The sequence below is a fragment of the Kryptolebias marmoratus genome, unplaced genomic scaffold (assembly GCF_001649575.2).
Source record: "Kryptolebias marmoratus isolate JLee-2015 unplaced genomic scaffold, ASM164957v2 Scaffold24, whole genome shotgun sequence".
Classification (NCBI taxonomy): domain Eukaryota; kingdom Metazoa; phylum Chordata; class Actinopteri; order Cyprinodontiformes; family Rivulidae; genus Kryptolebias; species Kryptolebias marmoratus.
In genome coordinates, this window is record NW_023665758.1 from 116,068 (window position 1) to 130,137 (window position 14,070).

General features: G+C 38.2%; 2 protein-coding genes across 5 annotated transcripts in view; one reads left to right on the forward strand and one right to left on the reverse strand.

The window, feature by feature from the left end:
* Positions 1–3,637: 3,637 nt before the first annotated feature.
* LOC108228420 (serine protease inhibitor Kazal-type 2-like) lies at positions 3,638–7,192 on the reverse strand. The gene is made up of 3 exons (XM_017403966.3): positions 7,097–7,192; positions 5,578–5,669; positions 3,638–3,796 (listed from the first exon to the last, which is right to left on the reverse strand). The coding sequence occupies exons 1-3, from the start codon at positions 7,143–7,145 to the stop codon at positions 3,653–3,655; spliced, it is 285 nt and encodes a 94-aa protein (XP_017259455.2). The 5' UTR covers positions 7,146–7,192; the 3' UTR covers positions 3,638–3,652.
* Positions 7,193–8,930: 1,738 nt separating this feature from the next.
* Positions 8,931–14,070, forward strand: part of csnk1a1 (casein kinase 1, alpha 1) — a 54,226-nt gene continuing 49,086 nt past the window's right edge. For 3 of the 4 annotated variants that reach the window (XM_037974357.1, XM_037974359.1, XM_037974358.1), the window contains exons 1-2: positions 8,931–9,641; positions 9,890–9,996. In XM_037974357.1, the coding sequence (XP_037830285.1) occupies positions 9,519–9,641; positions 9,890–9,996 (230 nt within the window). In that variant the 5' untranslated portion in view covers positions 8,931–9,518. The remainder of the gene's footprint in view (positions 9,642–9,889; positions 9,997–14,070) is intronic. The other variant, XM_037974360.1, reaches the window with a different exon arrangement.

Consider the following 14,070-nt stretch of genomic DNA (forward strand, 5'->3'; position numbering starts at 1 on the left):
ATATATTTGCGTTAATAATGAAATAATATATGGTTATTTATTTAAACTCATATTCTGGCCACATTATATGGAATTTTTGTAAAAAAAAAAAAAAAAAAAAAAAATTTTGACACCAAAATTATTTTGGGTGGCTTGAAAACATTTTAGGGGGGCTGAAGCCCCCCTAAAACAGGCCTAGTGACGCCACTGCTTCTGGCAAAACGTAGAATCCTGATAATTTTAAAACTTGCAGAAAATAATCATTGGCAGTTTTCAGGTGGATATATATTCAAGATATATATTCAGGGTTTTTGTAAAATTTACAGACTTACTAACAATTGTAAAATACAGATTTTTATTTATTTTAATGAGTCAATTACATGTACCTCTCCTTTACCTCTGCCCCTGTCAGAGCCCCATTTTTAAAACCTTAATTAACCTTTCAGACTCACCACTGTCACTAAGTGAAATAAAATACAGTCATACAGTCTGATTTTAGCTTCAGGAGTTTACACAGCATTTATCAATATGAAATGTCTAAGAGAAATAGCAGTGAAGTTTTTGACTCAATTATTCAATGGCATTTTTGAGAGTGAGAAAATACCAGAGGAATGGAGGAGAGGTGTTTTGGTGCCAATCTTTAAGAACAAGGGTGATGTACAGAGTTGTGGCAACTAAAGGGGAATTGATTGAAAGTTGATGAGCCACACAATGAAGACCTGGGAGAGAGTTGTGGAAGGTAGACTTAAACAAGATATGACTATTTGTGAGCAGCAGTATGGTTTTATGCCAAGAAAGAGCACCACTGATGCCATCTTTGTTTTGAGGATGGTGATGGAGAAGTACAGAGAAGGACAGAAAGAGCTTCATAGTGTTTTTGTGGATTTAGAAAAAGCATTGCAGGGTGCTGAGGGAGGAGCTGTGGTGTTGTATGAGGAAATCTAGAGTGGCAGAGAACTATGTTAGACTGGTACAGGACATGTATGAGGACAGCAAGACAGTAGTGAGGTGTGCTGTAGGAGTAACAGATAGCTTTAATGTGGAGGTGGAACTGCATCAACGATCAGCTCTGAGCCCCTTCTTGTTTGCTCTGGTGATGGACAGATTAACAGATAAGGTCAGACAGGAATCCCTGTGGACTATGATGTTTGCAGATGACATTGTGATGTGTGGTGAGAACAGGGAAAGACGAGGGATTAAAGTCAGTCGTAGAAAGATAGAATACATGTGTGTGAATGAGAGGGAGGCAGGTGGAACAGTGAGGCTACAAGGAGCAGAAGTCACAAAGGTGCAGGACTTCAAGTACTTAGGGTCCACTGTCTAGGAAAATGAGGAGTACGGTAAAGAGGCGAATTAGAGAGTCCAGGCAGGATGGAGTCATCTGTGACAAAAGGGTGGCAGCAAAGGTCAAAGGAAAGGTTTACAAGACAGTGGTGAGACCAACTATGTTGTATGGTTTGGAGACAGTGGGACTGACAAAAAGACAGCAGACAGAACTGTAAGTGGCAGAGCTGAAGATGTCGAGGTTCTCCTTGGGAGCGACAAGGATGGATGGGATTAGGAATGTGGTCATCAGAGGTACAGCACAGGTTGAACGAGTGGGAAATAAAGTTAGAGAGGCCAGACTGAAATGGTTTGGACATGTGCAGAGGAGGGACAGTGGGTATATTGGTAGAAGGATGTTAGACATGCAGCTGCCAGGAAAAAGACAAAGAGGAGATATATGGATGGAGTTAGAGAGGACATGGAGGTAGTTGGAGTGAGGACAGAGGACACATAGTAAGATGGAGGAAGATGACTCACTGTGGTGACCCCTGAAAATGGAACAGCCGAAAGAAAAAGAAGAAGAAGATAGCTGAAATGATCTTTTTGACTAAGAAGAACTGAATTATCTGCTTTGAAAATATTTGAAATAACTATTATGTTATACATCTTCTTGCCATACTCTTTCGGCTGAAATCTGTTTGCTTCTTTTGCATTCTCTGTGCTTACATTTCTTTTTTTAAATATGGCTGAATTTTTAATAAAGCTGCTCTCATTCACCTATTTTTCAGATTTTCTTCTCACAGAGCAAATTAAGTCTGAAATAATGACTGAGAATCGTCCCACTTAAAAAATACATTTGAAGTATGTACATACATGACCGTCCATATAAGTGGCTGATATTGTCAGATAAAAATCTTTTGACTGATTATTTGTTTTTTCTCTAGTAGATATTTTATCAAATTGTTTGTGTTGAAAGTGCTAAATTTCATTACTCCTCTTGACAGCTTTGCTGAGCAGATTTTTTTTTTTATCACCACCGATGTGTGGTGATCTGTGAGTTACTTCCTCATGGGCTGTCCTGTTCCTCCGATTGGCTGAGTCGTCACACCTTCCACACCTGCAAAAGATCAGGCTCATCAGGGAGTTTGTGTATTTAAAGCCGTGGTGGGAATCAGACCAGCGCTGGAGCATTGTTTGCCTTTGTGGTAAAGTCTCTCAGCCTTTTCCCTACCTTGCAAATCTTGGAGATTTTCCTAAGTGTGCCTTTATGTTTTTGTACTCCATTAGATTACCTGTGTTCCTGGAAGTCCAGTCTGAGCTGAATCCCGAGCCACCAACGAGCTAAGTACCCAGAGCTACTTACCTGTGCCTGTCCGCCTCTCCGTCTGCTACTACCTGTGGAGGACGCACTCACCTTCAGCCATCCGGAAAACCTACAAGCAGGATTTGCCACTGCCAGCGAGTATTCACCTTATCTCCTTCCACGCTGCACTCACTCCTCCTCTCTGTAAGAAAGACTCACCTGGAAATTATTCACTCTCCTCAGCCTGGTAAAACCTGAAAGATCATTATCGTACTTACCCTCGTCCTCTCTTCCAGATCCCGGCTCCAGTAAATTATTGCATTATTCACTGTAAATAAAATCACTTACTGTAACCTTGGTCTCCTGTGTCTGTCAGTCGCCGAGCTCTCTCTCTCTCTCTCTCTTTGACTAAGTTAAAACCTGACACGATGTCTTTGAAATACCTTCACACGACTTCTTTTTCTTCTTCTGGTGGTGTTTGTTGGCAGTTAACAAACTACTTTAAGGAGTGTGGATTAAGACAGCCAAGTCAAAAAAAAAAGGTCCACATGGCTGACATTGCTCTTTTTCAACAACTAAAAAGTGAACTTGACTGCAGTAAGGTGGTATAAGTACTCTAGTATTGGAACACTTTTTAAAAATACTTTTAAGGGTACACACATGGTATCAGAACCGATACCCGATACTTGTATTGGTGTTGGTGCATCCCTAATTAAATCACAGAATTTTTTTTTTTTTCCTCAGTCATTTGTTATTAAAGGAAGAACCAGTGGCGCATTACCAGTGTTAAGTATGAGGCAGGCAGAGGTTTCTGCAGCAGGTTGTGTTCTGTTCATTATAAAGAATTTGGATTGCTGTTATGCAAAATATCTTAATATCATGGCACATTTTACTTCTTTTCACATTGTTTTTATCTTTCAGACAGCTGTGAGTAGGTGTCACCATCTCTCCCAACCCCCAACCCCACATTACACCCACCTACACCTACCCTACCCTCATTTGATGGTGACCGACATAGAGCAAGCAAGAAAACATAAAAACAAAACAAAAACTATGGTGAACCTCTATGCTGTTGTGTGTGCACATAATATATGCATCTCTGGATCATTGCTCGTGTAAATAGGTGTGTGTAACATGCCTGTTTTTCTGGCAGAGGACACATTCTGTTCCGTAAGTTTTTCCATCACTCCCACAAACTGGATCATACTCCTTGGTGCAGACTGCCCCTTCATAGCGCTTACATTCAGGCTGGACACAAACAGAAGAAAGTAAACCCTTAGTGTAGAAACAAATCTCAGATACATTCATATTACCTTCTGTAATACCAAATTGAACGCTAATGTTCAAAAAAGTTGTCATCCAAAATTTATTTTACTACCCACTGCAAAGTGGAAAGGGTGATCAGATTTTGCCACGGTCTGAATGATGTGTGTTTGTTTGTCTGTAATGTTAAAGCTGCTGTCTCCCTGGGCTGCAGCTGTTGGTCAGAATGTCTTGTGACATTTGCAAGGGTTCTCTGTTTCCTCACCTGAGTCACAGAGGCTCACAGTTTTGTTGCTTGAAATCTGAATGTTTTAAAATTTCCCCCAATATTTTTCTCATTAAATAGTCAGAATCTTGAAGCTGTCTCAAGACAGTGAGAGCTGCATTTTGACACCTGCAGGGGAGCTCTCCTCTGGCTGAACACATGTCCAGGTTTAAAAACCACATCATAATAAGAAATAATTATTATAAAAAATAAATAAATAAATGGGTCATAATTTTCAACAAATACAAAAACCAGGCAATAAAACAAAATGCCATCAGGGCACTGAGACTCTTGGGTCTGGACAGCCTGAGAGCCGTCCAGGCAGAATCGTGTTGACTTTGTCAACAGGCACTGGGTTTGATGGAGGAGCATCCGACAGAACCCTCTTGGACCTGATTTGAGGAAACACTCAGGACTGACTGAAGTTGTCATTACAGTGAAACTCCTTTGTGTGCTTTTTATTATTATTTTCATCCCAGAGAAATGTTGCTGACACTGATTAACACAGAGATACTTAACTTGTGTAAGGGTCTTTCACTGAATTGTACAGCTAATTGTATAGGCTTTGTGTCACCACCTTGCCTTATAGTTTGACTTTTTACCTCTCAACTCAAACAAATAAGACATTCAAACTTAATTTTCTTAGCTTCAAAGTTGATAAATCACTATGTGAACTTGGCATAAAGGCCCTGTCCACAAGACAACAGCATTTTGTGGCCACACAAAGGTTTTGTATTGTTTCAGCCTGTAGGTAAAAGCTAAAATGAAAATAAGACTACAAAATACAGCCAGTTTATGTGTGGACAGGCTAAAACTACGATGTCATAGACCCTACTAAATTAGTGAATTCACCTCTAATTTTGTTGATGAAAAATGATGTAGAATTGGTACTGTGTTTACAAGAGCATTTTTAGAAACAACAAATAAAAAGATTGTTTCGAAAAATGACGCTCCTGTGTGAGCAGAGCCTACTAGTGTGAATGCTGACTCAGTGTTCACAGTGTTTTGGATTCAAAGCCAAGTAAGTTTCTACTTTGATAATTATCCTGCTAAGATGAAGATATAGTTGTGTAAAGTGTGAAACTCTGCAGCTGTGTCAGTATTTTTGAACAACTGAGATAATAAATGTCCTTGTTTCAATTTTTATCTCCCATCGTCAAAAGGTGAATGTAAACCATAATGTTTTGTCTTTATGTGTGTGTGTCTGTTACCAAAACAACTCATCAACCACCGGATGGATTTTAATGAAACTTTCAGAAAGTAATCACAGGATGTACACCTGCAACTGATTAACCTTTGGAGCCATCCCAATTCAAGCCAGTTGACACATAATGGGTATAACTCCTTCAATTCTACAGATATAGACCCTAAAGTTTGATGTGGTAGCAACTGAGACTCATTAAAAAACATAGTTGCCTTCAAGGATTTCTAGGCTTTTAAATGGAGAGTGTTTATATCAAATCACAAAGTAAGACACGCCCAGCCCCCCAATAAGTCTCACCTCTGTGTTGCTATCCAGACCTCCTTGTTCTGCTCCTGAAGGTATCATTGCTTCATGACTGTCTGGAATTATGTAATCTTTCTGAGAAAAGACTACACACACACACATGCTCATGTTGGTACGTCTATATAGGGAAGCAGTAAAAAAGCAGTGATCCAAAAGATGCTTGGCTACAAAAATAACCTTGTTTAAATTCAAAAAAGGTTAAAAAGCAAAAATAACTGGACTTCTATTCTGTAGTTGAAGACGTAACAATTTGCAAGCAATCCAGCTTACATCACATCTCAGCTTTAAAAGCTCAACTCCGCACTCTCTATTTCTGAACAGAGAAAGCGAAACGTCTTCAGCTACAGAATAGAAGTCCCATTGTTTTTGTTTTTAACCTTCTTTGAATTTACCATTGCCTGGATGACTGAGAATCTACACCAGTATAACCTCATTTACCTTCCTCAAAACAACAGGTAGGCCTACAGCAGAACCAAATATACAAATGAATGTGTTTTTGTTGTTGTTGTTTTTGGTGTGATTTTAGATCACAAACATTCACAGCGGGATTTTTATTTTCATCATTGTTGCAATTTGTTATTGTTTTGGTATTTCTTAGAGACAGTTGGCTGTGGCAGCCATCTTGAATGGGATTGAACCCAGAAGTTAATTAGTAGCAGATGTACATCTAATAATTATTTCCTGAAAGTTTCAATAAAATCTTATTTTGCAATATAGTAAATATTGAGGAAATTAAGCATGTGAACAATTTCCGAAATAACTGTATTTCCTCTTACATTATCACTATGTCAATCATTTAAAAAGTTCTAAAATGTCCTTAAGGCATTAAAGTAGATAGTAGACAGCTGTGGCAACCATCTTAAATTAGACTCGCAGAAAATAAATCAGTTGTAGGTGTACATGCAAATATTATATCCTCAGGGTTTCATTCAAATCTGTCCACTGGTTCATGGGATTTTTTGCTAACAGACAGGCAGCATTGACTACAAATAGTTAGCAACATTTTAAACAAAGATTTTGTGCAATCAGTTATAGGTCAGATTATGTGTTGAAGATTAGTCTCAGCTTCTACCACATGGAATTCTAACTCAATATCTGTAAAACTGAGTTATAGCAATTTTTGAAGGTCAGTTGGCTGTGGCAGCCATTTTGAATTGGGTTAGTTCGAAAAGTTAATAAGTTTTAGATATACATCCTATGATTAGTTCTCAAATGTTTCATTCAAATTCATATAGTTGTTCATTAGAAAATTTTGGTAAAAGACAAATACACAGGCATGGGTAAAAACATTATCGCCCGCCTTCACCTTTTGGTGGCAGGTGATAGCAAAAAGGAAAATGCTAATGCGCTGCTCATGTCTTTTTTCATTCTAATGTTTAGATAACAACAAAGTTAATAATAAACGTTTTTTCCTACTTTGGTTTTCTGTACATGTGTCACAACCTTTAGCTGACATCTCAGGTGAATCAAAACACTCATTAGAATCAATCTTTAAGACTGTTAGTGAACTCACCACAGACAAAGAGGAGCAGAAAAGAAAAGTGCAGCACAGTACACTTCATGGCTTCCACTTAGTGTCTAGGTTTCTGTAGGAACAGGTGTGTGTTTCCCACAAACTATAGCTGCTGAAGCAGCTAAAGCTGTCTCTTATTGGCTGCATTGAAAAGGCGTGGCAATACTCCCCAGGTCAACTTAGCCACAAAATAACAACTCTGGATCAAACCAGAAAAAAATCAATTTTTTGCTAAAATGCAGAGTGAATGTTAAGCACTAAATGACATTGATGAAGAATCTAAAACTGACTTGATAAAGTTAAAACAAGCAAAATGGGCAAAAACAAGAAGAACACTAGCTAAAATGAGCAGAAAACAAGTTAAAAACTGTCTTTATCTGTGTGTCTCTTAGCAAATTATCTCATGAATCACTGGACAAATTTAAATGAAACTTCTAGAAACTAATAAATGGATGTGCATCTAAAACAGATTAACTTTTGGAGCCAGTCCAACTCAAGATGGCTGCTACAGCCACATGATCTAAAAAAATACAAATTGGCTATAGTAGGACAATTTTACAGATATTAAGTTTCATGTGGTAGTAGCTGACGCTGATCCACAACACATACTGTGGGTTTATTTAGGAGGAATTACCCGAATCATCAGACCAAGGCCTAAAAATACATTTCATTTTGATTACTTTATTAATGCATGCTTTATTATCTCACACAGCTGGAAGGGGAAGGCAGACAATCATATTTTTGCCCATGTCTGTTTGTGGGTTTGAGTCTGTTAGCAGAATATCTCATAAACTACTGGACAAATTTTAATGAAACATTTAACCACTGGATCTATAACTGAATAACCTTTGGAGTGAACTCAGTTTAAGATGGCCAGCACAACCAGCTGACCAAATTTTGCAGATATCGAAATAACAGTGGAACAGGTTGCCCTTGCAGCTCCATTTTGCTGACTTTGTGGTGGTTTTTAAAAAGCAGCTAAAATCATTTTTATTTTCCCAGGCTTTTATGTCTTGATTTTATTGTGTTGTTTGTATTATGCTTTGTATAGTTTTTAAGGCTGACTTCTATTGTTCAGTGCTTTGTGATTTTGTGTCTGTGAAAAGCGTTTTATAAATGAATTTTACTTACTTACATTGTGTGGTAGTAGCTGAGATTCATTCACAACACATACTCTGAGCATGGCATCGCATAACAAAACATGAGATCGTATATAGCATAATATTATTTTCGGGGTTTGACTAATATATCTATAACTCATAATCTATAAAACAGCTAATTATATATATATATATATATATATATATATATATATATATATCAATCTTTATTCCAGACCAAAAGGTCCATAAAAAAGGTAAGAAAAAAAAGATAAATAGGAGAAAAATAATAAAATAAACATGACATTCACTGAGTCACAAATAAATGATGACACCAATGTTTCCACAAACATTAAAATATTTGTTTAAAACTCTGGCGTCAAAGTCGGCGGGCGATATGCTTTGACGAAGCGTGAAAGCTACCATCAGGAAATATCAGATTATGAGACATCTGGCCACTGGGTGGCATCGTTCGTCCATTTTGATGAAAAATAACACATTGATAAAAGTTTTTTTTTCGATTTTCTTTTCCTATTTTGGGGGGTGGGGCTATCATTGACTGTCATCGACATTATATAATTGCTTGTCTGTCAAGTCATATTAGGTTGGCAGATTTAAGATTTTATCAGAGGAGTTGCTTCCAGTCGAAACTACCTGGTAGTTTTCATTAAAAGAGGCTCGAACTTTGCTCAAGGGCTAAATACCCGGATGTAAGGGGATGAACTCCGCCTCCAACGGAAACCAGCTGAGACAGTGTAGAGAAGACAAGATGGCGGAGTGAGTGGGCTGCGCTTTGTCGGACGATTGCGACCCTTTAAATTAGACGAAAACGCCCTTAAAGGATCGTAAAAGCAGCAGCACTGTCGAAAGTGTCTTTTTTCCCTAAAACTGGGAGAAGGCCGGAACATTATCCCGCGGTGTCCTCGCAACAGCGTTCGCTTGATGCTAACGTTAGATGTGGCTAACATTAGCTGCTTACAGTTGTTCAGCTGAAGGCCTTAAGCTTGTTGGGATTAAGTCTTGGGTGTATATACTGTGATACCGACACGTATTTTTCCTAATTTTTTCGGTGACTGTGTTTTATCTATGGTAATTGTAACTAATAGCTTACGACAACGAGAAGAATCCTAAAAGAAATATTGAAGATTTGATTGTTCCTCCTTTCTTTTGTCGACGATTGTTGTTTGTACTGAGAGCTACCCGTGCTTATTATTTCCCAATATCGCGATCCGAACACAAACAGCTCTATGTCCTGCTGAAAATTAGGCTTGTCCTACATAAAAAACTAATCCGTTGGAAATTGTACTTGTGGGGATCTTATTATGGCGAGCAGCAGTGGCTCCAAAGCCGAATTTATAGTCGGTGGAAAGTACAAGCTCGTTAGAAAAATTGGATCAGGATCTTTCGGCGACATATACCTGGCAATCAACATCACAAATGGAGAGGTAATAATATGTTTGTTTCTATATGGGGGTTGGTGGGTGAATTTGTCAGTGAACACCTCGGTGGATGTTTTATAACCAGCTCCGTATGTATTTTAGCCAATCTACAGCTAAGAAGCCTTTCTGTTCTGTCGGGACACGATGTAATAACTGCCAATACATCTGGAGTTACCATTCAGCGTTGTCATGATACATGCTGTTTTATATCCAGAAAAAAAGATACATCTGTATATAATTTGTGTGATCCTCAGGAGGTAGCTGTAAAATTGGAATCACAAAAAGCCAGACACCCACAGCTGTTATACGAAAGTAAGCTGTACAAGATCCTGCAAGGAGGTGTTGGGATCCCACACATCAGGTAAAGAAAAACTGTTTTACGCCCCGAACAGTGAAATTACTGTCAGCACGTGAATGTTTATTTTATTATCCGATAAGACGGGGGTTGTTTTTACTCATGATAAACCTCGTGGATGTATATCATTTGTTCTGACGAAGAAAGAAACTTTAGAGTAGGGGCGAGTTTTTTTTTTTGTGGTGAAACCTGTTCAGGCCAATTGGATCCAACGGAAGCAGCCAGGGTTAGCAGGAGGAGCTGTCGTGGAGCTGCAAATGGCCGCTTCTCTTTTGTTGTGCTCTCAACATGTAGGTTAGAAAATGGCGGCGGAGCTCCGGAGCGAACTCTATTAATTTCGCCGCCTCGCTAAAAGTTCGGAGTTATTGTGAGGATTTTATTAGTTTTTTCCTCACATCGGTGTTAAAAAGCCCGTGTGGTGAAAATGACAGTGATCCTGCAGCTCAAACCTTTACCCGAGCAGAGGGAGATGCTGCTGAGCTGTCAGTATTTAGACGAGTCTGATTGAACCTGAACATGGTGCCACATTTTCACCGCAGTAAATCAGCCGAATGCCGAGACAATATAAGCTATTAACAATGTGAAAGAGTGCAGTTAGTTCCTGTAAGACGGTGAAAACAATACTGTAAGGTGTTTTATTTTATTTGAAGTAGGACATCTGTCAAATGTTAATATCCATATGAGCATTTAAAACGTATGTAAAGAGGTAACACAGCACCGTGTGTGTCCGTATTTCCAACATTTAGGATACATCAGGATTACTTGAGGCTTAATTTTAGCCTGAGATTCTTGTTTGTTTAAACCACACCTGTCAAACTCAAGGCCCGCGGGCCAGATCCGGCCCTCTGTAACATTTCATGTGGCCCCCAAGATAACGTTTAGATTTCATTAGATCCGGCCCTCTAGTCTGGGACAGATCAAGTCTCTGATTCTTATTTAGCTTAAAAAAATGAGCCTAATAAGTGAAGTTTTCTCTTGACAGTGACTTTAAAGCCAACAATATATAGTTTTAATTTCTGCATGATTCGGTTTTTGTTGATGGTTTTTTAAAAAAGTCTGTTTTTAATGTTAAAAAATTCATTTAAAAGCTGAGTGAGGCGTAAGAAATGACTGCTAATGTGTGCTTTTTGAAATTTGATCTATTTGTCTGTGTTTATTAAAGTATGTTTGCTCTAAATTCTTTATAATCTGTAACTGGGAAAAGGTAATTGATATTTCTATATGAATGATTTGACATAATACATCTAAAACCAAGGTTAATTTATGTAATTTTTAATAAATATTGATTGTGATTGGCCCTTGGCTAGGACCAAAATTTAATTTTGGCCCCCTTGCGTCACAGCGTTTGACACCCCAACAGACTTGACCCTTTCAGGTGCAGTTTATAAAAGAGGACCTAATTATTATGTTTAGCAATAGCATTTAGTTGAGTATGTTCAATTTTACAGACTAGTTTTGAGCGTGACAGGTGTTGGTGGCTGACACAGTTTTTATCTCAACTGATCTGTTGACTAATTTTTTAATTGCTCGATTTATATGAACAACTATTTTTTCTTAAAAACATCAAAATCTCTTATTATAGTTCATTTTGTTTTTAACAGTCTGCATTGGCATTATAAAGTAAGATGTACACACATGCTAATTAAAATATAAAATTAGTGCCATCTCCAGCGTGATGAAATATTATTTATGTATTTAAGACCTAAAAAAGCCTGCGCCTAATATTCAGCATGTTGTAAAGATGTTAAGAACTGTGGAGAGAAACAAATACAACACAACTATTTAAAATGGAATAATAGACAATATAACAAATGTTATTTGAACGTAGACTACACTTTTCATATTGTTTGTAAATTGTACTTAATAATTGTATGTATCTATATATAAGCTTCTAAGATTTAAATGGTATTTATTTAGCTCTTAACACAATCCACACAATTAAATGTGCTTAGAAAGGGCAGAAGTAAAATCTTTACTGTAGACTAAAGCCACACACACAGGTATTGTATTGAGATCTGTTTACCCAACTAAATATAGCAGATTTTCATCATCAGGATGTTTCTCCCGCTACAGCGGACATTTTAAGCCTTTGGCTTAAAATGAGATCGGTTAAGAGAAAAAAGAAACCAAGTAGGTGGGGAAATGGACCTTAATGGGGAAAACTTGGCTTGATTGTTGCTGAAGCAGCTGCAGACTCTTTGCTGTCTTGGTTTGAAACTGCAGCGCAGGCAAAGCAAACCAGAACTGCACTGACATCCAGAGGGCATCCTAGTGGCATGGAGGAAAACGGTTCATTCAAAATGTTTACAAAATTAAGATGAACACATTTTTAAAATGTGTTGACCCAAAAATTGTTGTTGAGTTGTTTTGACAACATTGGCTCTATCAGCTGTCTGCAGCAGCCCTACTTAAATGGGATTCATGACAGAATATGGACAGTGACTTGATCAGTAATACTGACTCATCTTGTTTTGACAATGCGTTAGATACATTTACTAAGGCACTGTTATCAAGAAAACAAAATGGATAACTGTTGTTTTCAGGATTTTTTGTTTTAAAAATAAGATTTCCTAAAAATAAACACTTCAAACTGCTGAGAACTTTAAAATTTATTGTATATGGACATAGACTAGTAGAGATGCAAATCTTTCAGTTTCTAGTGATTCATTTCCGATTTTTAGGGTCATGATTCGATTCAGAGACCAATTATTCTATCCAAACAGTGTAGAGATTCTGTTTAAATTATGAGATTGACACAGGAGGAAAAGACGGTGTAAACAAACAGAACATTTACTTAAAACGGTTCTATAAGGTTCCATATGGCATCAAATCAGTTTATACTGAAACAAAAAGAGGATTTATGCACAAACCTATAACTTAAATTACCTATATTAGCTTAACTGCCTGGCTTTTTCTCATATAAAAAAAATCAAAGAATTATTCAAAGTATAATTTTACAAAAATTAAGCTGACTTCAGCCTACCAGAGTGAATTGACCTTTGACTGAAAACAAAATAGAATATACAGTCATAGTGCATGTTTTGTAAATTTCTAAAACTAACTTAAAACAAAATACAGACTTTGCTGTCTTAACCAAAGAGGATTTATATTTTGCCCCTTTTCCACTGGCTCTACTACAGAAGCCCTGCTCTACTAGAGGCCCAGCTTGGCTCGGTTCTATAAAAAAAATGTATCGCTTTTCCACCGCTGTTATCCGCCGGAGATTTCAGGCTTTACAGCGCCTTCAGCTGGGGGACAAACGGCATAAACATTGTTGGCTAAGCCAACTCTGTTGTTTGTAGTTTGTACTTCGCTACCCTTCCAAAATTGTCTATCATTGTTTTCTTCGCTCTTCTTACGCTTCAATCTGACCACACCCACGACCAATGAGTGAACAGGAGCTAAGCTTGAACCTGAAATTAAGAATTAAGATTAACAATTAAACTCATTACAACATCTTGTAATGATTACTTTCTGAAACTCAAGTACAAACATTCACTGTACACTAGTGCTGGACGATATAACGATAAAGATCGTGGGGACACTGGCGGCGCCAGGGGGGCGCTAGGGGGTGCTATAGCTCCCCCTGGAAAAGTCATAGCACCCCCGTAGCACCCCCAACCAAAGGCATAACCGGGGTATGTGTGGGACATGTCCACCACTTCCCTTATGTATGCCCTATATCCCCCGCACTTTTTTCCAGCCGTTGCAATTGTTTAATTTGTTGTTAATATGTGGGGATGTGTTTTTCCGAATCGTCTTTAAACGCACCATGAGCGCTGCGTACTAGAGGCTGACATTTTCTCTGGAATCCCACGGGTCACGGGATTCCCGCAGGATTCCCGTGGGATGGGAGTCAACTTTACTGTTAATCACGTGATCGGTACGGTACAGGATAAAAACTTAACGGGAGCAGACGGGAGCGGGAACCAAACCAAACAATAGCAAAACATAGTACATGCACTGCCATTATGTAGTTTTATTTCAGAGAGCCTACTAACGCAGGTCAAAAGAACTACATGCAACAGTGCTTCCGGTGGCTGCTTTCCGCGCTAACGTCTGCGATACCGATGCGGTAAA